This window comes from Podarcis gaigeae (assembly GCF_964106915.1).
Source record: "Podarcis gaigeae genome assembly, chromosome: 2".
Classification (NCBI taxonomy): domain Eukaryota; kingdom Metazoa; phylum Chordata; class Lepidosauria; order Squamata; family Lacertidae; genus Podarcis; species Podarcis gaigeae.
Window position 1 is genome coordinate 112697423 of NC_139679.1, and position 23057 is coordinate 112720479.

The 23057-nt window shown below is 46.9% G+C and overlaps 1 protein-coding gene across 4 annotated transcripts in view; it reads right to left on the reverse strand.

Annotated features, from left to right (window-relative positions):
- The window catches only part of LOC310838051 (uncharacterized protein), a 44644-nt gene that overhangs the window by 3234 nt on the left and 18353 nt on the right, over positions 1-23057 (reverse strand). For 2 of the 4 annotated variants that reach the window (XR_014560656.1, XR_014560657.1), the window contains exons 3-4: positions 6416-6498; positions 491-622 (exon numbers count right to left, since the gene is read on the reverse strand). Coding sequence is in view for 1 of the 4 variants with exons in the window: in XM_083725433.1 (XP_083581559.1) it covers positions 491-728 (238 nt within the window). In the remaining 3 variants the exon portion in view is untranslated. Of the gene's footprint in view, positions 1-490; positions 1423-6415; positions 6499-23057 lie in introns of those variants that run through there. The other 2 variants (XR_014560658.1, XM_083725433.1) reach the window with 1 other exon arrangement.

The following is a 23057-nucleotide window of genomic DNA, read 5'->3' on the forward strand; positions in this document are numbered from 1 at the left end:
CAGGGCAGAGTTCGATCGGCCAATGCGGCCAGTGACGGGTGAATTTCCCTGATGCCCGCAGAGAGGCTGCACTGGGATCGCCCCTTGCCCGCATTCCTCCATCCTTGCCCATTCACCATGGGCCTGATCTGCTTCCGCAACTGTGTGGGGATAGCAGCATGCTGAGCGAAAAAGCAAGCACCTCCGCTGTTGCCGGCTCCTGCCAGGGACAGCAAGGCCAGGCCAGACTCTGGGACCCAGAGACCCCCGGCAGCAGGCAGGGAAGGACAGGGAGCCGGGGAGAGGGCCTGCCAGGATGTGCCTGGGCGGTGGCCACGCCTTTCGCCCACCTCCTGCCTCCTGCCAGCCTGCTGACTGGAGTAGACACTCGGTCCGGCCTGCAGGGTACCCAGGAAGCCCCACGCCACCTCCGGGCAGGCCATGGCTGCACACAACTTCCTGACTGGAGGCTGGAGGGAGGGAAGCCCATCCCTGGGACAGTGGCACCAACCTGAATGCCCTCTGATAGTACTGCAGCTCTCTCCTTCACCGCAGGTCACGCTTGTCTCTGAGCAGGGTTGATCGAAGTCGCATTTGAAGCAATGGAGTACTGTTCTTGGCTCCGTGGTGTTTTGGCCCAGGGCTAAAGTGAAGGAAAAGGGAGACTCATGCCGTGACACGCAGACCCTGCCTTCCAAGTGCGGAGAAACCTCCATGGTCCCAGCACATGCCCTCAGGGTCTGGGCCATAGCTGTCAAGTGTCCCTTATTTGGTGGGAAACTCCCTTATCCCAGCGCCGTGTCCCGCTGCTGTCCCTTATTGATGATGTCCCTTAAATTTCCCGGGTTTCAAAGGAAGCAGCTCCTCTCCCTCCCTCCCTGCCGGCCAGGGAGGAGGGAGGCTCCAGCTGTGTTGCTTGGCTGCCCGGCCCGCCCCCCTCCAGCCTCCTTTCACCAGCCTCGGCCCCCGGGAGCCCCTCCCCACCGGGACTGAGGAGCCTTGAGAGGAGAGCGAGGGCAACCATAGAGAAAGCAGTTCAGAGAGAGGAGAAGGAGGAGGAGGCGCAGGCAGGTGTTCCAAGGGCTAACCATAGAGGGGGAAAGCGGAGGAAGGACCCCAAGCGCTTCTCCCATAGATTTGTAGTGGTAGACTAGCATAGATGGTCTGATCTGCGGGTTTACTTCGGGCGCTATTCCCACCCCCTTCCTCCCGCCCCGCCTGATGGAACTGAGAGCTGCAGATGGAGCACGAGAGAAAAGATACAGAACTGCAGCAGCATCTTCGTAGCTTGGACTTCGTTTTGTGCAAAAAGTGGTTGCTGCTTGTAGTTATTTAATTGCAGTGTTTCATCAGCTGGTGTCTTGAGCAGCAACCTCTGGAAATGAAGGGCTAAAAACCGGCGCTGCTCTCCCAAATGATCTGGTCCCTTTTAGCTTCGTATTTCAGCTGGATGACTAAAATCCCTTATTTTGGCTGCTGATCCCTTATTTCCGAGGCTGCTGGTCCCTTATTTTCAGATCCGTAAGTTGACAGCTATGGTCTGGGCTCCTTAGAACAAAGGTCGTCGGAGCGGGCGCTCCTGCCTTTGCGATGCTTGGTTTGATCTGCACAGAGATGCAAGCTTGCAAACCGCTTTGAGGTTCTTTTCGCGATCGAGCGGCAGATGCATTTTGTGACATGAAGAAGTGAAACGCGGCGCTGAGCTCAAAGCGCTGACCATCCCAAACTGCTTCCCCTTTAAGTTTTCCCTTGGATTCTGCCCAGGGAGGAAGTCTCAAGCCTCTACAGACACATCCGTACCACAGATTTTAATATTGGGGGGACTGTAATTCTGTAAGGGTCATAATGACAACAAGCAAACAAATAAATAAATCGAAGGCTCCTTCTTGGTTTCCCCAGAAACTCCTGTTTGGCCATTGTGGGGAAAAAGACGAGATAGGGAGAATCTGATCTGATCCAGGGACCCAACAGGGCTCTCCCATCATCCCCATTTAGGCCTTTATTTGGGTACAAACAGCCTCGGCCCAGTATACCTGAAGGAGTGTCTCCACCCCCATCGTTCAGCCTGGACACTGAGGTCCAGCGCCGAGGGCCTTCTGGCAGTTCCCACATTGCAAGAAGTGAGGTTACAGGGAACCAGGCAGAGGGCCTTCTCGGTGGTGGCACCCGCCCTGTGGAACGCCCTCCCACCAGATGTCAAAGAGAAAAACAACTACCAAACTTTTAGATGACATCTGAAGGCAGTCCTGTTTAGGGAAGCTTTTAATGTTTGATGCATTACTGTATTTTAATATTGTGTTGGAAGCTGCCCAGAATGGCTGGGGAAGCCCAGGCCAGATGGGTGGGGTACAAATAATAAATTCTATTATTATTATTATTATTATTATTATTATTATTATTATTATTACAAATGAAGAGAGAGATCAACCGTGTTGTGTTTTTTATCCCCATTCGGGAGCTCTTCAAGTTCGAACACCGCCATTTGTGCAGAGCCTGCACAAGTAAAAACTGAAGGTCGTCCCAGGTCCTCCTCCCTGCTAGATTTGGGATCTGCCATTCACCCCGATTACTGGATTGTGTGCCTGGGAGAAGCAACCTCAGCTCTTTTCGTACTCGAAACCTGACTATGCAGATGTCAGGGGTGGGGCCCTTGGGAATGACTTTAGCTGACCTCACATGTACACACCTTGGTTTTCTTTTGCACTTGAAGGAGTGCTTAAGCAGGATTCCTGTGCTCTGAGAACTCCCTGGGGAGGGACGAGTTAAATCGCCCTGCCACTCACCTCACCTTGACGCCTGCCTGCCGGTTCTTTTTTTGGCGACTTCCTTGTGGTTGTGAAATTTGGATATGTCTGGGCTGAAGTGCTTGTTCTTTGAAGCTACTTAGCTTCTAAAAAACAAAAAACAAAAACCCTTCTCTTTATCTCTCCCTTTCTCTCAAGGTAGGGGGCACAGGAAAGGCACTTGGGGTTCCTCAGAAGGCAGAGTCAAGAGTGCTGAATATCCAGCCCTCCGGCGCGATCTTGCTGAGGAACACAGTGCACTTCGAATCTTCCCACATTGGAAAGGACAATCGTTGGGAGGAGACCTGACCTCCTCCACCCCCTCAACGTTCAGGAGACCTGGCTCCTTACCCCCAGATATTGAGGGGATCCCAAGACCCCTCAGCCCCCTGTAGCTACTGCAGTGCACTCTATGTGGGGCTACCTTTGAAGGTGACCCGGAAACTACAACTAATCCAGAATGCAGTAGCTAAACTGGTGACTGGGAGTGGCCGCCAAGACCACATAACACTGGTCTTGAAAGACCTACATTGGCTCCCAGTACGTTTCAGAGCACAATTCAAAGTGTTGGCGCTGACCTTTAAAGCCCTAAACGGCCTCAGTCCAGTATATCTGAAAGAGCGTCTCCATCCCCATCGTTCAGCCCAGACACTGAGGTCCAGCGCCGAGGGCCTTCTGGCGGTTCCCTCATTGCGAGAAGCCAAGTTACAGGGAACCAGGCAGAGGGCCTTCTCGGTAGTGGCACCCGCCCTGTGGAACGCCCTCCCACCAGATGTCAAAGAGAAAAACAACTACCAGACTTTTTGACAACATCTGAAGGCAGCCCCGTTTAGGGAAGCTTTTAATATTTGATGCATTACTGTATTTTAATATTGTGTTGGAAGCCGCCCAGAGTGGCTGGGGAAACCCAGCCATATGGGCGGGGTATAAATAATAAAGTATTATTATTATTATTATAGCTGGTGCACATGCCCGCAATCTAATTCCGTTTCCAGCGTTTCTCCATCTTCGGTCCCCAGCTGTTGTTGGACTGCACTTCCCATCAACCCTAGCTAGCAGGACCAGTGGTATTTCTAAATTTGCATTTGCTAACGACCATTTTGTGCAAATATGTGTCCTCATCTGGGGTGAAGAGTTTTCTCTCTTTGGGCGATGCTCGGGTGTGTGTCACCCTCCCCAAGAGTGTGGTGGTGAGATCAGCTTGAGGAGCGTTGCAATTGAAAAAGTGGAAGGCAGGGAAACTGCAAAACTCCCCTCTCTTGTCTGAGGCTTCTAGCATTCATGCCATAGCCGCTTTATCATACAAAATGAGCAGAACATAAGAAGAGGCTGCTGGATCAGGCCAGAAGCTCATCTTCGCCCAGTATCCCTTTCTAACAGTGGCTAACCAGATGCCCATTGAAAGCCAGTAAGTCCAAGACCTGAGCCCAAGAGCCCTCCTCTGGTTTCCATGCTGTCCATGGCGGCACAGGTCAATTCTGTGTCCAGGGCAGCTGTTTATCAGCTCCACCTGGTACTCAGGCTGAGACCCTACCTGCCCACGGACTGTCTCGCCAGAGTGGTGCATGCTCTGGTTATCTCCCGCTTGGACTACTGCAATGCGCTCTATGTGGGGCTACCTTTGAAGGTGACCCAGAAACAGCAACTAATCCAGAATGCAGCAGCTAGACTGGTGACTGGGAGTGGTTGCCGGGACCACATAACACCAGTCCTGAGAGACCTGCATTAGCTCCCAGTACGTTTCCGAGCACAATTCAAAGTGTTAGTGCTGACCTTTAAAGCCCTAAATGGCCTCAGTCCTGTATACCTGAAGGAGCGCCTCCACTCCCATCGTTCAGCCCAGACACTGAGGTCCAGCTCCAAGGGCTTTCTGGCAGTTCCCTCACTGCGAGAAGTAAGGTTACAGGGAACCAGACAGAGGGCCTTCTCAGTAGTGGCGCCCCCCTGTGGAATGCCCTCCCTTCAGATGTGAAGGAAATAAGCAGCTATCTTATCTTTAAAAGACAGCCCTGTTTATGGAGGTTTTTAATATTTAATGCTGTATTGTTTTAACACTCGATTGGGAGCTGCCTAGAGTGGCCTGGGAAACTCAGCCAGATGGGTGGGATATAAATTATTATTATTATTATTATTATTATTATTATTATTATTATTATTATTATTATATTTCTAGAAACTGCTATTCAGAAGCATTCAGAGCTCAGCCATCATGGCAAGTAGCCACCAATTGCCTTGTCCTCCCTAAATTTGTCCCATCCTCTTTTAAGGAGAGGGAAGCAGCAGACTCACTCTAGCCAGGCAGCAGTTCAGGGACTCTCTTACACCAGATCTCCAGGAAGAAATATTCTTGCACACATTTTCAATAGGTCCTTCGGATGTTCGCAATGACTTGGAGGGGGATGGAAGACATGCTTGTGGTTGACCATAGTCAGAGGCCAAAGTGGACTTAGGTACTGAAATCCCAAAGGAGCAGAAAAAACTATTTATGTATGTGACCACGGGCTGCACAGATGTTACTGGCCCAAAGACGGAGAGAAGGTAAAGTTCCTACCGGAGAAGAATGGCAGATGAAGTTGATGGACTACACTGAAAAGTCTTCTGACTGGAAGAGTCAGAAATCAGGAAGACCAAAATTTTAACAAGGGATGGGAGAAATTTATAACTTATCTTAAAGACTACTGTGAACAGTTAAAATCATTAGCAGGATTGGAATATCACTTGTGCTTTAAGGTTGATTCTGAGCATAAAGGAAGAAGTAAAGGGTTTGGATTGTCATAAAAAATGCAGGAGGAACTGATTAATAATAGGGGAGGATGGAAGTCCAGGAGATTCATTGGAATCTTGCTTTATGATTTATGTTTGCTATATCTCTGCAAATTTTAAGTTGAAAAATCAAATACCGTATTTTTTGCTCTATAAGACTCACTTTTTCCCTCCTAAAAAGTAAGGGGAAATGTGTGTGCGTCTTATGGAGTGAATGCAGGCTGCGCAGCTATCCCAGAAGCCAGAACAGCAAGAGGGATTGCTGCTTTTACTGCGCAGCGATCCCTCTTGCTGTTCTGGCTTCTGAAATTCAGAATATTTTTTTTCTTGTTTTCCTCCTCCAAAAACTAGGTGCGTCTTGTGGTCTGGTGCGTCTTATAGAGTGAAAAATACGGTAAATGGTTTGTTTTAAAGTGGGCTGAGCAACAAATGTAAATTCATAGGTTGGTATATTTATAGGACTGTAGAGTTGGAAGAGACCACAAGGATCATCTCATCCAACCCCCTGCGATGCAGGAATTTTTTGCCAAAACCATTATTGTGCAGCCGGCTGGTTTCTGCACACTCTCACATCCCCATCCAGGTAAGCGGAAAGCATTATTGGAGCTCAGAGACGCAGCCCAGCCACTCCAGGAGAGTGAGAACCAGGGTTAGTGAGAACCAAGCCGTGGTCTGGGAAGAGGACCAGTTAGAGAGGCCTTTGGGGGGCTGCCTTTGGCTCCCCCCCCTGATCCTAAGGTTCCCCTACCCCCAGTGTGCACAACCACAGCCTAAACCACCTGCCGACCTTTGCATTTCACAGACCCTCACTGGAAATAAGCAACGCCCACAGCTGCGGTCGGGTGTGCAAGTCTGCTCCAAGTGGCGTTCCACCTCCCATCTCTTCTTACCTATTTGTAAGATGGATGCTGTGAGAAGCAAGGCAGCGGCAGCTCTCCCGGCCATAGTCCCGAAATATTCACAACGGAGGCAACTGGAAGGTAGACGGGTAGAAAATGACACCTCTTGAGGAGCTGCGAAAAAGGCCAGCCACAGATCTGTTGCTACACGGGCTGGAGCTGAATCATGACAGCCCTATATATTGGAGCGGCAGTCCTCTGTCACAACCTCGGTGTCTTCGAGCTGACAGTGGGTGGAGATTAGTTTATTGTACCAGACACACCCTTTTCATCTTGGTGTTGAGTTCTGCCGTGGCCAACCATGTGATGAGACACCCTCCCTCAGTAGGTGTGCATCACATAAGCCTTGGAGATATTTTTTTTGCCAACCTCAAGCAATTTTTTTTTTTTGCATGTTCTGGATTGTTTTACAACTTCTTCTTTTCTTCTGTGCTATTTTAAGCTGCTTTTAATTAACAATGTGCAGAGCACATCTCCCCGTCTTGTGAAACCGTCCCGGTTTGCCAGAGTTTCCACGCTCGTCTCGAGTTTTGGTACGGACAGTGATTTAAGTAAGCACGGGTGTGAATTATTTATGTCTTTTTAAAAGGTTTTTGTTTATACTTTTCAAATTTATACATTTCATTAGTTTTACAATCATTTCAAAGCATGACTTCCTCCCCCCTCTTTCGGGGGTTCCTTAAATTTATTTTTAAAAAATATCTTCTGCATTTCCAAATTCATTTAATTTGCTCATTTAATTATCTACTTTAAATTTATACTCTTGTGAAACGGCAGGTTATTGCAATAATCCTGCCAATGTTTTTATCTGTTTGCAATTTATCTGTAAATATTCAATAAACCATTTCCATTCTTTTATTATGCTATCTTGATTTCTTATTCTTCCGGTTAAGTTTCACCATTTCTCTGTATTCCACAAGTTTCTGTGTCCATTTTTCTTTTGCTGGGACTTCTGCTTCTTTCCATTTCAGGGTGAGTAGCATTCTTGCCGCTGTAGTTGCATATGTAAATAAATTTCTATACAGTTTAGGTAGTTCTGTCCCTATAATTCCCACAATATTATTTATGTCTTAGTATACTTGGGACGCGGGTGGCGCTGTGGGTTAAACCACAGAGCCTAGGACTTGCTGATCAGAAGACCGGCGGTTCGAATCCCCACGACGGGGTGAGCTCCCGTTGTTTGGTCCCTGCTCCTGCCAACCTAGCAGTTTGAAAGCACATCAAAGTGCAAGTAGATAAATAGGTACCGCTCCAGCGGGAAGGTAAACAGCGTTTTCATGTGCTGCTCTGGTTCACCAGAAGCCGCTTAGTCATGCTGGCCACATGACCCGGAAGCTGTACGCCGGCTCCCTCGGCCAATAAAGCGAGATGAGCGCCGCATCCCCAGAGTTGGTCACGACTGGACGTGATGGTCAGGGGTCCCTTTACCTTTTTATAGCCTTTGCCAACCTGGGACCACCCACAGCCATAACCCCCCCTCCCAACCGTCTCGTTTTAACCAGGACATCCCAGAAAAAAGAAGCTTCTGTTTGGATCCCAGAATGCCGTGTTTAAGACTGGCACCCTGGCGTGAGTCAGCAGGGTTGCGCCCGATCCTGCTGACGAGTGTCAGAGCGCCTTCTGGGATCGCTCTGACATTGCCAGGGACTTGCCAGGATGAAGCCCCTTTTGCCCTGTCACATCCCATTGACTATTGGGATGGCGCGATGGCCCTCTCAACGGGACACACCAGAGTGCCTCTGCAGGCCTTGTGGAGGGGGAAGAGGCTAGATTTGGGGCACAAAATGTCAGAACGTATGCCCACAGCTCCCATTGGCCCAGGCAATATGTCCTCAACGACCCAAAGCACAGACTGGAAGAGCTCAAGGCTTGGACTTGGGGATCGAGGGAGATTCCTCTTGAGTAGATCCCTCGAGTCAGCATGGAGGGGCTTCATGAAGACTGTGAGGAGAAATGGGTGAAGGGCGTTGTATGTGAACTGAGAGGAATAAAATCTGTGCCAAAGGAGTGACTATTTCAGTTTGTTTTTTATGTGGGCACGACTAATTAGCCACTTCTCATAACCCTCATTATTTTGGGCCTAAAAGCAACAAAGGCTTGTGACATCTTATTGCCCAAGCCAAGTGACTCCCACAGCTGGGCAGACACCTCAGGTTACCGACAGAGCCAAGCAACACCCAAACTATTGGGGTGTTTGAACTACAGCAGGGCTGAATATGCCCCCCCCGTACATTTTTGTAGAGCCATCCTGTCCCCCTCATAAAAGGAAGCATCAGGTGTGTGAGGTGGGTTTGAAAAACGAACATCTTTGCAGAGGGTGGTAGTGGAGGCAGCCATTTTCTGCAGGTGCCCCAAGCATAGCTGTCAACTTTTCCCTTTTCTTGTGAGGAATCCTATTCGGAATACGGAATTTCCCTTAAAAAAAGGGAAACGTTGACAGCTATGGCCCCAAGAGGCATCTGGAAGGCCAAAATGAGAACAGAATGCTGGACTAGATGGGCCTTTGCAGACCCTCGGAGTGCCCCCATTTTCCAGGGACAGTCCTGAGTTTACAGAGGCCATCCCAGTTTCTGCTTTGATCCCAGAACGTTCTGCTTTTCCTCAGGACTTTCCTATTTTCATCGGAGAAATGTTGGAGAGTATAGAGTTATGAGGCCCACCAAGCCAAGGAGATAACTATACAACCTTTAGAAGACATCTGAAGGCAGCCCTGTTTGTTAATGTTTAATGTTTTATTATGTTTTTATATATGTTGGAAGCTGCCCAGAATGTCTGGGGCAACCCAGTCAGATGGGCAGAGTGTAAATTTAATAATAATAATAATAATAATAATAATAATAATAATAATAATACAATGGTACCTTGGTTTTCAAACGTAATCTGTTCTAGAAGACCGTTGGAGTTGTGAGATGTTCAAAAACTGAAAACTCAATACAGAAGTGTCAATACAGTACAGAAAACTAAATATGGAAGCCTCAATGCAATACGGAAAACTCAATACGGAAGCCGCAAAGCATGTTCGACTTCCAAAAAGTGTTCAAAAAATGAAGCATTTACTTCCAGATTTATGGCTTTCGAAAACTGAAATGTATGTCAATGGAGATGTTCGAAAACCAAGGTACCACTGTAATAATAATAATAAATAAATAAATAAATAAATAAATAAATAAATAAATAAATGAAAACGTTGGCTCACAACAGCCAAGAGTTATACCTCACCAGAAAAGAATAAATGCTTCACCAAAACGAGAACAACTACTTGAGTAAAATTTACCTGTGCTGATTTACAGGGTTAGGGTTAGGGTTAGCCTTTTTTCTGGCAGTGCTCACTGGTTCAGAGTACAAGCAACTCTTCTTTTTTGCTGCCTGTGGCAGCCTTTATGTGCTGGCAACTACGACAGTCATCAACATATGAGTACCAGGACTTCATTTTGTTTTTATTTATCAAAAATAGCACTGCTATTTTTTACATATAGATGTGACTTCAGAAGCGCTGGGAGGAATTCAACATCCCATTGCTAGAAATGTTCACCTGTGTGAGTATTTCAGCATTCCCCGATGGCAGTACCTCCCCTTTTCTCCCACCCACCCCATTCTGTTCTGAGGGGGTGGGGTTCTGCCGACCCCCTCCAAGACAATTTTTGGAGGTGGGGGGGCATGGGGGGAGAGATGTGGGGGAAAGCCTTGTGGCTCTAGCAGACCCCCTCATGTGAGTTTCCGCCAACAGGACCTGTTAGCAGAACCTGGCCCATTTTCTTGTTGTTGTTTAGTCGTTTAGTCATGTCCAACTCTTCCTGCCCCCGTGCACCAGAGCACGCCAGGCACTCCTGTCTTCCACTGCCTCCCACAGTTTGGTCAAACTCATGTTTGTAGCTTCGAGAACACTGTCCAACCATCTTGTCCTCTGTCCTCCCCTTCTCCTTGTGCCCTCCATCTTTCCCAACATCAGGATCTTTTCCAGGGAGTCTTCTCTTCTCATGAGGTGGCCAAAGTATTGGAGCCTCATCTTCAGGATCTGTCCTTCCAGTGAGCACTCAGGGCTGAGTTTCTTAAGAATGGAGAGGTTTGATCTTCTTGCAGTCCATGGGACTCTCAAGAGTCTCCTCCAGCACCAGAATTCAAAAGCATAAATTCTTCGGCGATCAGCCTTCTTTATGGTCCAGCTCTCGCTTCCATACATCACTACTGGGAAAACCATAGCTTTAACTATACGGACCTTTGTCGGCAAGGTGATGTCTCTGCTTTTTAAGATGCTGTCTAGGTTTGCCATCGCCTTTCTCTCAAGAAGCAGGCATCTTTTAATTTCGTGACTGCTGTCACCATCTGCAGTGATCACGGGCACTTCTAGACTGCCATTATTTTTTGGTGGTTTTAATCACATATTTCAGACTTCTTTATGGTTTAATCACATATTTCAGCCTTCTTTATGGTCCAGCTCTCACTTCCATACATCACTACTGGGAAAACCATAGGTTTAACTATACAGACCTTTGTTGGCAAAGTGATGTCTCTGCTTTTTAAGATGCTATCTAGGTTTGTCATTGCTTTTCTCCCAAGAAGCAGGCGTCTTTTAATTTTGTGACTGCTGTCACCATCTGCAGTGATCATGGAGCCCAAGAAAGTAAAATTTCTCATTCCCTCCAATCACATTCTCATTTTGTACTGTTTTATTGATTTCATTTTATGGATCAATGGCCTCGTTAGATAGTAAAATTCGTGTAAAATTGCTGTTTTAGGGGTCACTTTTCATTGTCTGGTTCCTGCTGAGTGTGTTTCGTTTGTTAATTGAGTCCCTCGCTGCTAATCAGAGGCTTCCTGTTGAGTCTGCCAGCTGTTGAGTCCTGAGCAACCACACAACACAGAAGTTACATTTGGAGGTTTTGTTTTTGCTATTTTTTTGCGTTTTGGTTTCTGTGGCTATTTCGGTTTTTTGACTGTGACTTGTTCTTCATTTTATGGGACTGACTTGTGACTTCGCTTTTGTGACTGTGGCTTGTGACTTCATTTTTGTGACTTGTTTTTGTGACTGTATGGAACCCAGTTCAGCTACTGGTTGATTGTGTGACTGCAGAAATGGATGAAAGCCCCCCATCGAAACTGACTATCATCAGTGCATGTAAGCAAAAAAATAAATTTTATTTTTTCCCCCATCTAAAATACTGTCTTATTTATTTTATAGTGCAGTACATTGATTTTTGCCTTCATTTTATGGATCAATGGTCTTGTTAGACAGTAAAATTCATGTTAAATTGCTTTTTCAGGGGGTGTTTTTCATCGTCTGGAAGGGATCATTCCACTTTCCGTTACTTTCAATGGGAAAGTCCGCTTCAGGTTAAGAACGCTTCAGGTTAAGAATGGACTTCCGAAACCAATTAAGTACTAAATCTGAGGTACCACTGTATACATAAAACCAGCAGTTCAAAATATACGTTATTTTTAAATGGAAAGCTGCCTATTAAAATGCACCTCAATCTTATTTTTAAAAATTTGTTTTTAAAATTTGTATATTCTTCTTTATTGTCAAAACCTCTAAGCAGGTCTTATGGGAAAGATTTGTCCTCACAAAATTGCAAACATTTGCCATGCTATGTGGCAAAATCTCATTGGGTGACTCTGAAAGATCCCGCCTCATTCTTATGGTTCTATGAGCTGGCCTTGGACGGAACCTCTTTCAAATGGAGGACTGCCAGTTCTGGAAATTAGAGGAACATCCTCTGGAAAGCAAGACAAGCTGGCCACCATCTCCTTCCATGGTGTCATAGTCACCGGACAGAGCAACACCTGCTGCAATCATATCACCTGCTTGGCATTTGGCAGGCAGTTGTTGCGATGCTGCAAGAGGCAAAAAATTGCAGCCAGTGCCAGATTTAGGTATAAGCTAAACAAGCTATAGCTTTTGGGGGCCCCCCAAAAAAATTGAAGGAAAAAACAACTTGGATGTACATTTCCAAAATATAAGATAAAAAACAAATACGGTCGTACCTTGGGTTACAAACACCTCGGGTTACAAACACTTTGAGTTACAGACTCTGCTAACCCAGAAGTAGTACCTCGGGTTAAGAACTTTACCTCAGGATGAGAACAGAAATCGTGTGGCGGCAGCGGGAGGCCCCATTAGCTAAAGTAGTTCCTCAGGTTAAGAATGGTTTCAGGTTAAGAACGGACCTCCGGAACGAATCAAGTTGATAACCAGAGGTACCACTGTAAAATAAAACCTACATACAGCAACAGTGTTTTGTGTTGTGTAGGCTCCTAGGATGTAAGTATAGTGGTACCTCGGTTTAAGAACAGTCCTGTTTATGAATGATTCGGTTTGAGAACTTTACCTCGGTCTAAGAATGGAATCTAAACGGTGGAAGGGCAGCGGCAGGAAGCCTCAATAGGGAAAGCGCACCTCAGTTTAAGAACGGTTTCAGTTTAAGAACGGACTTCTGGAACGGATGAAGTTTGTAAACCGAGGTACCACTGTAATGGGCCCCACCTGCTCGCCTACTCCCTAAAATATCACTTTGTTTTATATACCTATTGGGTCCATAAATTACCATATAGCATAAATTCAACACAAAAAACAGTGAGAATTTGTTGTTGACAAAGGACAGCTGGACTAATAATAATAATAATAATAATAATAATAATAATAATAATAAATTTTATTTATATCCCGCCCTCCCCAGCCGAAGCCGGGCTCAGGGCGGCTAACAATAATATAAAGGGCCCCATTACCTTCAGTAGCTTAGGGCCACATCAAACTTAAATCCGGCCCTGATTGCAGCAGGTGCATGACCCTAGTGATACTGTCTAGTGAAGCCCATCTGAATCGGCATTCATCCAAGAAACTCAGAGCAGCAGACACGGCTCTCCCATGCCTTTATTCTCCCAACACCTGGAAGGCAGGTGAGGCCAAGAGAAAGCCACTGGTCCAAGGATACCCTGTGAGCTTCAAGAACCCAGGTTTCCCTCCGCCCAGCCCAACATGGGTGCTGACTCTGTATAGAGAGGTTTAGGGATCATTCCTCAGAAATCAGGAAGACCAAAAGTTGAACAAGGAATGGGGAAAATTTAATAAATTATCTTAAAGACCATTGTAGTTAAAACCATTAGTAGGATCAGAATATCGCTTGTAGTTTAATGGTGGATTTTGGATACAATGGAGAGATAAAAGATCTGGATTATTATAAAAGATGCAGGAGGAAAGGATTAACAGTAATACACACAAAGGGGAGGAGGAGAAGTCCAAGAGATTCCAAGGAAGACTTTTAGAAGACATCTGAAGGCAGCCCTGTTTAGGGAAGCTTTTAATGTTTGATGCATTACTGTATTTTAATATTTTGTTGGAAGCCACCCAGAGTGGCTGGGGAAGCCCAGCCAGATGGGCGGGGCATAACTAATAAATTATTATTATTAATAATATTATTGGAATCTACTTTTTATGTTGTATGTTGGATATATGTGACTGTAAAGTTTAAACTTGAAAAACCAAATATATAAATTTCTTTTTAGAAGAAGAAGAAGAAGAAGAAGAAGAAGAAGAAGAAGAAGAAGAAGAAGGGATTATTTATCAGGCCTTAGGGCTGCATTACACCCTGGGTGAATCTTCCACTTGTGGGTGGAACCAGAGGTCAAAGCAGGGAGGGCAACAAGCGTAAAATGTTGCCTTTGTCTAGTAGACTAGTTTCTACATGCACTCGCACACAGAGGCGTAGTTAGGGGTTGGCAAAACTGGCCTCTTTTAGGGTGGTGTGCTCAAAAAAACCACCCCACAATTCTGTTTCCAGTTATCTGTTTCAGGATGTTAGGAATAGAGGGCAAAAGGGGCTTCAGTTCTCCCAATACGTTGGGGCAGGGGGCACCCCCCCAGTATTGAGGGGGCCGCTACCCGCTGCCACAGGTGAGCCCAGCAGCCCGGGAGCCAGGTAGCAGCTGAGGCAAGCGATATCTTTGCTTTGCTCATCCCAGCATCCACCTGGGAGCCCGGGAGCTGGGTGGCGGCTAGGACCAACAAGTGTGAAGATTGCCCTCCATGCATCCTCCCCCCGCCTGGCACATGCTGGGCGGCATCACGTGAAGCGTCATGTGATGCATCACGTGGCCGCACCCCCTCAATGGGGGGGGGCAAGTCAGCACTCCTGATCTGTGTAAGGTTGTGTGTTTAGGCAAGAGCTGGGAGCTGAGTAGTAGGTGAAATAGGCCTTTTCTGCAGAGGCGCCCTATTTGTCAAATGCCTGGCACCTTCATTATACAGTGGTACCTCGGGTTAAATACTTAATTCATTCCGGAGGTCTGTTCTTAACCTGAAACTGTTCTTAACCTGAAGCACCACTTTAGCTAATGGGGCCTCCTGCTGCTGCCGCGCCGCCGGAGCGTGATTTCTGTTCTCATCCCGAAGCAATGTTCTTAACCTGAAGCACTATTTCTGGGTTAGCGGAGTCTGTAACCTGAAGCGTATGTAACCTGAAGTGTATGTAACCTGAGGTACCACTGTATATCTTTAGCCGCCAAGTGAAAACATTTCTCCCCAGCCAAGCCTTGGGCTGATTAATATTCTACAGCCTTTTAAATGTGTTTGTGAGAAAGGGTGGGGGCTTATTGTTTTGTTTTTATTATTTTAAATCTCTACTTGTTTTTTCGCCTTGTGTTTTCTCCTGTGAACTGCCCTGAGATCTTGCGACGAAGTGCCGTATATAAATCTAATACATAAATATATAAGATAATAATAGAAACGGCAAGGCGGTATGAAGGCTAAGTGCTGGCGTGTACTGTATATGTGTGTCGTGATGCACCGTCACTGTCATGGCAAGATCAAAGTGGGAGAAGAGATTTTTTTTCAGGAGGGAGGCACCCAGGGGAGCCTAGCTGCACCTCTGCTTGCCCAGATTTCTCTCTAACCTCCATCCAGGCAAGGAAGAGGCAGGATCAGAGTGAAAGGACAAAGTCCAGCCAGGCAGAAACACCAAGGATGGTGAAAAGGCAGAGGGGAAGGGGAGTGGCTAGGGAAGAGGTGTGGCCTCAGGACTGTCTTAAAGGCCAGACACACTCCAACTCCCATCATTACTGAGCTCAGTGAGTAAGCAATTTGATTCAGGTCTTCACCTTTTCTGAAACAATATGCAGGCTGAAACACAGCTGTCCTTTGAAATTTGCACTTACCCACCTTTTTGTAGGTGCCCGCCAACGCTGATTCCATAAACTCAACCCCAGTGCCCGTTACCCGACCCCACCCTACAAAAAGCATTATTCAGAAAAATCACAGACACACAAAATGCATTGTGTTAGGGAAAACTGGCAAAAATGTGTACATCAGTCAAAATCACATCTAGAAATGTGTGTGTGTGTGTGTATGTTGGGAGGAATTTGTGTCAAATGTTGGTGAATTTTTGTGAGGATTTCTTTTACACACACACACACGCATGAAAGACCCACAAATTGCTGCAGAAATGTGGAGAATCAAATTTAAGATTGCAAAAATTATGAACTGAGGGAACAATAACCAGCCGGTTCTTCCACCTATTCCCTGGAGCATTGGCTGTGCAAATAAAAAGTTTTACTCCAGCTATGCCAATCAATATACCTCGGTCAAGAGATTCGCATTTCTGTGTCGCCTCCGCTTTTGAACCCCTGAATTCCACCTGCAGTTCTGTCGAAGCTCCCTTGCTGAAATAGCTTTCTAGGCACATGGCATCGTGCCCAGTGGCATAGCGTGGGAGGTGCAGGGGGGCCGGCCGCACCGGGCGCAACATCTGGGGGTTAGGGTTAGGGGGCGCAAATCCACGGGTTAGGGGGCGCAAATTACTTGCCTTGCCCCGGGTGCTGACAACCCACGCTACGCCACTGATCGTGCCAACTCGGTTTCTTAACAGAACTGATGGGGTGTACTTAGAAATATCTAAGTGCCTAAGTATCTAATAGGGATGCGGGTGGTGCTGTGGTCTAAACCACTATGATTGGAAGGTCAGTGGTTCAAATCCCAGCGACGTGGTGAGCTCTCGTTGCTCAGTCCCTGCTCCTGCCAACGTAGCAGTTCGAAAGCACATAAAAGTGCAAGTAGATAAATAGGTACTGCTCCAGCAGGAAGGTAAACGGTGTTTCCGTGCGCTGCTCTGGTTTCACCAGAAGCGGCTTAGTCATGCTGGCCACATGACCCGGAAAAACTGTCGGCGGACAAACGCCGGCTCCCTCGGCCAGTAAAGCAAGATGAGCGCCACAACCCAAGTCTTGTTCATGACTGGACTTAACTGTCAGGGGTCCTTTACCTTTAAGTATCTAATATCTGAATACCTACCTGAACCTTCGCAGTGATCCATGGAAAAATGAAGGAAACCCTTTGTTTTGTTCCGGGGAGTTCCTACAGGCCTCTCCCTCCATTGAAACAATGATTCAGAAATGTGGAAGGATAACATTGTAGTGTTGCATTTCCACAGTTCTCTTAATCCATCCTGGACAGGGCTTTCCTTTTTTCTTTTCTTTTTTGCAAGGCACTACTTTGTGCAGTTAGGGACGCAGGTGGTGCTGCGGGTTAAACCACAGAGCCTAGGACTTGCCGATCAGAAGGTTGGCGGTTCGAATTTCCGCGACGGGGTGAGCTCCCTTTGCTCAGTCTCTGCTCCTGCCAATATAGTAGTTCGAAAGCACATCAAAGTGCAAGTAGATAAATAGGTACCACTCCGGTGGGAAGGTAAACGGGGTTTCTGTGCGCTGCTCTGGTTCATCAGAAGCGGCTTAGACATGCTGGCCAGTAAAGCGAGTTGAGCGCCCCAACCCCAGAGTCGGCCACGACTGGACCTAATGGTCAGGGGTCCCTTTACCTTTACCTTACGTTATGCAGTTATATATTAACACACCCAATTTGTAGCCACGGTCTACATCTGAGATGTTGGCTAACTTTAGTTTCACAGGGTTTTCCTCCTTTTCTTTTCAGAGTCTCTAAGGTCCGCTGATGGGCTTCAAAATCACGATCGCCTGACATTGCTCTATTAAGCACACTTTGGCCACTTCCAGGCTGCTGCTATTTTGCAGGTGGGATTAAGGGCATGAGACGGATGGTTCAAGGCCATAGACCCATCTAGTCCAGCACCTTCTTCCCACTGTTTTCGTAGCAGAACAGGACATGTGACCCATGAAAAAGTCTGGCATGCACCTATTTTCAACAGAACAACAACTCCTACCTCTATGGAAATAAGAAAAGCCTTCTGGAATAAGCCAAAGGCCCATCTAGGTCTGCACGTACTGTCCCCGTGAGGACAAGGTGCATATTATTAACATTTTTAATTGCTTTTATTATTTATATGCTGCCCATCTGACTGGGTTGCCTCAGCCATTCTGGGCGGCTTCCAGCAAAATTTAAAACGCCACAAAGCATCAAACATTAATAATTTCCCAATTAGGGGACCGCCAAAAGACCCTCAGAGCTGGAGCTCAGTGTCTGGGTTGAATGACGGGGGTAGAGACGCTCCTTCAGGTATTCTGAGCCAAGGCCGTTTAGGGCTTTACAGGTCTGCACCAACACTTTGAATTGTGCTTGGAAACGTACTGGGAACCAGTGTTATTTGATCCTGGCAGCCGCTCCCGGCAGTCACGAGTCTGGCAGCCGCATTCTAAATTAATTGTGGTTTCCAAGTCACTTGGTAAATCTACCAAAGAATGGGGGGGGGGATGGGATTAAGGGGTTTTCACTGGATGACAAAGGGCATGTGTGCTGTGTCCCATTGGTGACGGCACTTCACCCTTCTTATGACAGGAAATGCTTTACCAGGGGGACACACACACAAAAATAAAAAAATTAAAAGTGGGGGGGGGGGTCCAAGGAGGGTGAGTTCCCAGGGTGGGGAGTGGAAAACGTCCCTGTTTCCATCTGAGGAATGTTGGAGGGTCTGTTTGATGTGTAACTTCAAATTTTGCTTTGGAGAGATCATTATTTCAGATATTATCTCTGCTATTGGGTTGTTGCTGCTTGTTTTTGTTTGTTTGTGGTGTTGTTCTAGCAATGATGTAACCGAGCCCAGCTTGTCACATTTGCTCCCCTTGATGCAACTGGGTGAATGTTTCTAGAAACAATACCTGCCCTCCGAAAGGCCTTTGTTCTGTCTCGGGGAGTATCACCTGTCGCTACAAGAAGTTTTTACAATGGCTTAACTGGTGACTCAGTGGTGTTCCCCGCCTGCCTGCTGAAAGGCCTTGATGGGAACGACGGCACTGTCGGCCACCCCCTGAATAAGAATGAGAAGCATCTTTGTTATAATTTCAATGGCCGAATCCACTTCAGGAGGAGAGGTGTGCAGGGCCGGCTCAAGACATTTTGCCACTTGAGGCAAAGCAGAAAATAAAATAATAATAAAAATAATAATAAAATTTATTTATACCCAGCCAAGACAGGGCTCAGGGCGGCTGACACCAGGTATAAAAACAATTGATTGAAATACAACTTAAAAACAAGATTAAAATACGACATTAAAACATTAAAATACAGCCTCATTTCATAGGAACTCAAATCAAAAAGTTTTTTGGGGGTGGAAATAGGAGTTCCATCACAGAAAGAGAAAGGAAAAAGGAAAGAGGGGGAGGGGATCAAGTTGATTCCAAGCCAAAGGCCAGGCGAAACAACTCTGTCTTACAGGCCCTGTGGAAAGAAATCGGATCCTGCAGGGCCCTGGTCTCATGAGACAGAGCGTTCCACCAGGCCGGAACCAGAGGTGAAAAGGCCCTGGCTCTGGTTGAGGCTAATCTGACGTCCTTTGGGCCCGGGACCTCTAGGGAGTTGCTATTTATGGACCTTAAGGTCCTCCGTGGGGCATACCGGGGCATACCCCCTTGCCATTGCCTCTTCCTCTCCTGCTCCGTCCCCCTTGTCTCTTCCTGAGGCGACCGGGAAGATGGTTCAGGGAAGCCCCAGCACTCTGAAGGGAGCAAAATGGAGGCCGGAGAGGAGCAGGTGGTTGTGACTGTCATAGAAGGTGGGTATTTATCCTTCCTGTCAGGGAGCTGACAGGGCAAGCCGGTTGTTCGGAGGTCAGAGAAAGAAGAGAGGGACACTTGGTTGACGTGCAGCTAGCTTCTTTATTAAGGAAATCAGGACAAAGGACACGCAGAGACTTCTAAAGAGTAATCCTGCCTTAATGAAGCAGTTCTTTGGGCTGACGTGTCTCTCCTCTTCCACTCCCTAACCCTTTGTGTCCAGCCCCTCCCTCTGTGCTCTTCTTCTACACGGCAAGCCCCAAGGGATTCGCTCTGTGTCTGCCTGGCCCTGGCAACATGCAATAAATGCCTCGTTCTAAGAGGAGACGGGGCCAGCAAGCTGTCAGCAGAGAAGCCCTCAGAGTGGTCCTGGGAGAGAACTGCAGGCTCTACCTCCCCTCTGTCATCGCTGTTGGCGCCTTCATCCAAACTAGAAACCCCTTCATGCTGTCTTGTCTCTTCACTATCCTCCAAGGGTCCTGCGTCTACCACTTCCCAGCTCATTCCCTCCTCTGAGTTGTGGCCAGTGTCCCTCCATCAGTTCCCAGGCTCGAAATCCTTCTCCTCTGTGCCTTCCCTAGGGGTGGGGGGCTCTTGGTTGGGTCGATTTCCCTGCTCTTCCTCAGTCCCTGACACTTCCAGGCTTGAAGTCTAAGTCAGCAGCTCAAAGGGCTTGCAGAGTCTGCTTTCATTGTCCTGCCTCTAATCCCCATTGTTACGGAAAAATCTAGGTGTGAGGCTGCTCAGTCACCCAACTCGTTGGGCAGAGCCCGCGGGTCCCTGTGGAATGAAGGAGTCCAGCTACTGTTGTAAACAAAAATTGTCCTTTCCCCCTTTTGGGGTATCCAAGAGCCCATACAGAGTCCTTATATAGGTTCCCTATTGGTAGGAGAGAATAACAGAGGCCAACCAGAGAATGTTGAGAAGCAAAGCAGCTAGTAAGCTTGATCTTTATTGATCTGTTGCAACAGGGTGCTCCCCTCACCCGCAGGAGAAGAGGAGGAACCCAGAACAATGGCGCGCAAGGCCTTATAAAGACTTTTGAAATTGCCACCCTGTAGATCAAGACGGCCCCCAGAAACATCATACATACATCACAGAAGGGGTGTAACCTAAGACCACCCCTCATATACATCATACCTACATCACAGAAAAGGCGGTCTTACAACAGAAATTTGAATGTTTCTCCTGTCATTGCTTATCTCCTGTCTGGCAGGTTACTTGACTGGATTGCCTGGGGAGCCTGGCCATTCTTTTGTAGTGATAAATACTTCGTTCCTGGGCCAGGTCACAGGCTCACACCCTATTCATATCTTAAATGTGCCCTTAAGACAGGATTTGTGAGGAAAGAGACAATGGGGAGGTTTCCCACTTTGACCTTGTAGAGAAAACATTTGCTCAGTTTAGGAATCAAAATGGTTCCAGGTTGGTCTTCCTGTGCTGATCTATGTATGTGCTGTTATGAACATTACCATATATCTAAGACCTCAAAATTCCTATCACACTACCAACCGGAGCAAATAGCTGTAGACCAAAGTTTATTGCGCAACAGGTTCAAAGAGGAATTTTGAACCCCGAGGATGGGGTGACAAAGACTTTTAAAACTTTCCCACCATATCCCAGAATACAGTTCATACAGCATCATTGCTACATCACTGACATGTCACGAAAGGGGTTACACTAGTTTAACCTTGGCAAACTTGTCCAGACAAGTCCTTGGTACAAGATTAGCATAAGCAGACATGGCAGGGCAAGACTCAGGTATAAGATTAACATAGGCAAAAACCACTGAAGTCCCACCACCCAAAGTACAATAGAACTTCCTTTGCATGTCTGGACCCCTTGGCAAGTCTGGTGATGGGATGAAGCTTTCCTTGGCCAGCAATCAGCTCAGCATTTGTCACCTGTGGGCACTTCCTGGAGTCCCTTTTCCAAGGGCAAAATAGCGTTGGAATGGAGGACACAGGCAAAGGAGTTGATTTTATATTATTTTTAAAGCTAGGTAACTTTCCGGAGCTGTCAAGTTGAAAGGATACATTTATGCATAATATTTCTAACACTTAACAACTTTAAAGATGTGCCCCTCCCCGTCATTTCCGTAACACCATATACTGCACAAAGGTAAAACCCACATTTCTTGTTCTGCCTAATTTTGCTCCTGGTCCAGGTTCCCATTGACATGGGGCCTTTAGAAAAGGGCCCAGAAGCGAATGCATTTGAAAAAGGGCTGAAAAAGGCTCCTCACCTCTACAAAATGCACCTTTGCTTCCAAGAGTTGAGTTCTGAGACAAAGAAACCTGGTTCTGCAAGTGTACTATGGGCATCAGCTGCGCACAGCAGTGATTGTCCGTTAACTGTGATGCCACCATGACTCTCTCTCTCCCCCCCTCCCCTGGAATGGGCTTGCACTTGGAAAAATTAAATGTGCACCTGATGCATTTAAAAACACAAACACAAGGGCCCCGACTGACAGATGAACCAGTGTTTGATTCATGGGTTTGCATATCTGCCGTTTCAGTTGTCAGAACAGAAGAACACTGCTGGAATAAGGAACACACAAGGAATGTGCCCCAAGAATGCATCAGAGATGCCTTAGGAATGCAAATTTTTTTGGAGGGGGGGGGAAGGTACAGAAACTGAATCACAGTTCTGCTCAATGGGAATAAACATTAGAACATTAGAGTCCTGCTGAATCAGGCGAACAACCATCTCGTCCAACAACCTGCTCTCACAGTGACCAAACAAAAGCACACACCCCACTTGTGATTCACAGCAGAAAGAAACAGCAAGTCATCATTGGTGTTTCTCATTCCGTGTTCAATCCTTGCGACTCCAAGGAGATCACGGGCACTTCGGTTGTTGTTGATGTTTAGTCCTTTAGTCGTGTCCGACTCTTCGTGATCTCATGGACCAGAGCACGCCAGGCACTCCTGTCTTCCACTGCCTCCCGCAGTTTGGTGAAACTCATGCTGGTAGCTTCAAGAACACTGTCCAACTATCTCGTCCTCTGTCGTCCCCTTCTCCTTGTGCCCTCCATCTTTCCCAACATCAGGGTCTTTTCCAAGGAGTCTTCTCTTCTCATGAGGTGGCCAAAGTATTGCAGCCTCAGCTTCACGACCTGCGTTCCAGTGAGCACTCAGGGCTGATTTCCTTAAGGGTGGATAGGTTTGATCTTCTTGCAGTCCATGGGACTCTCAAGAGTCTCCTCCAGCACCAGAATTCAAAAGCATAAATTCTTCGGCGATCAGCCTTCTTTATGGTCCAGCTCTCACTTCCATACATCACTACTGGGAAAACCATAGCTTTAACTATACGGACCTTTGTCGGCAAGGTGATGTCTCTGCTTTTTAAGATGCTGTCTAGGTTTGCCATCTCCTTTCTCTCAAGAAGCAGGCGTCTTTTAATTTCGTGACTGCTGTCACCATCTGCAGTGATCACGGGCACTTCTAGACTGCCATTATTTTTTGGTGGTTTTAATCACATATTTCAGACTTCAGAGTTATAGTTAATCAGAAGGTCTTGCACAACAAACCCTCTTTCCTCCAAAATTTTACCCTTTTTTTGCAGACAAGAAAGTGGTGGGAAAGTGTACTGGAAAGAGTTGGATAACACTTGCCTTAAGAATATTTCAACAAAGATTGATGTTGATAGATTGGACTCCACAATGCTGAGACTGGTTAATCCT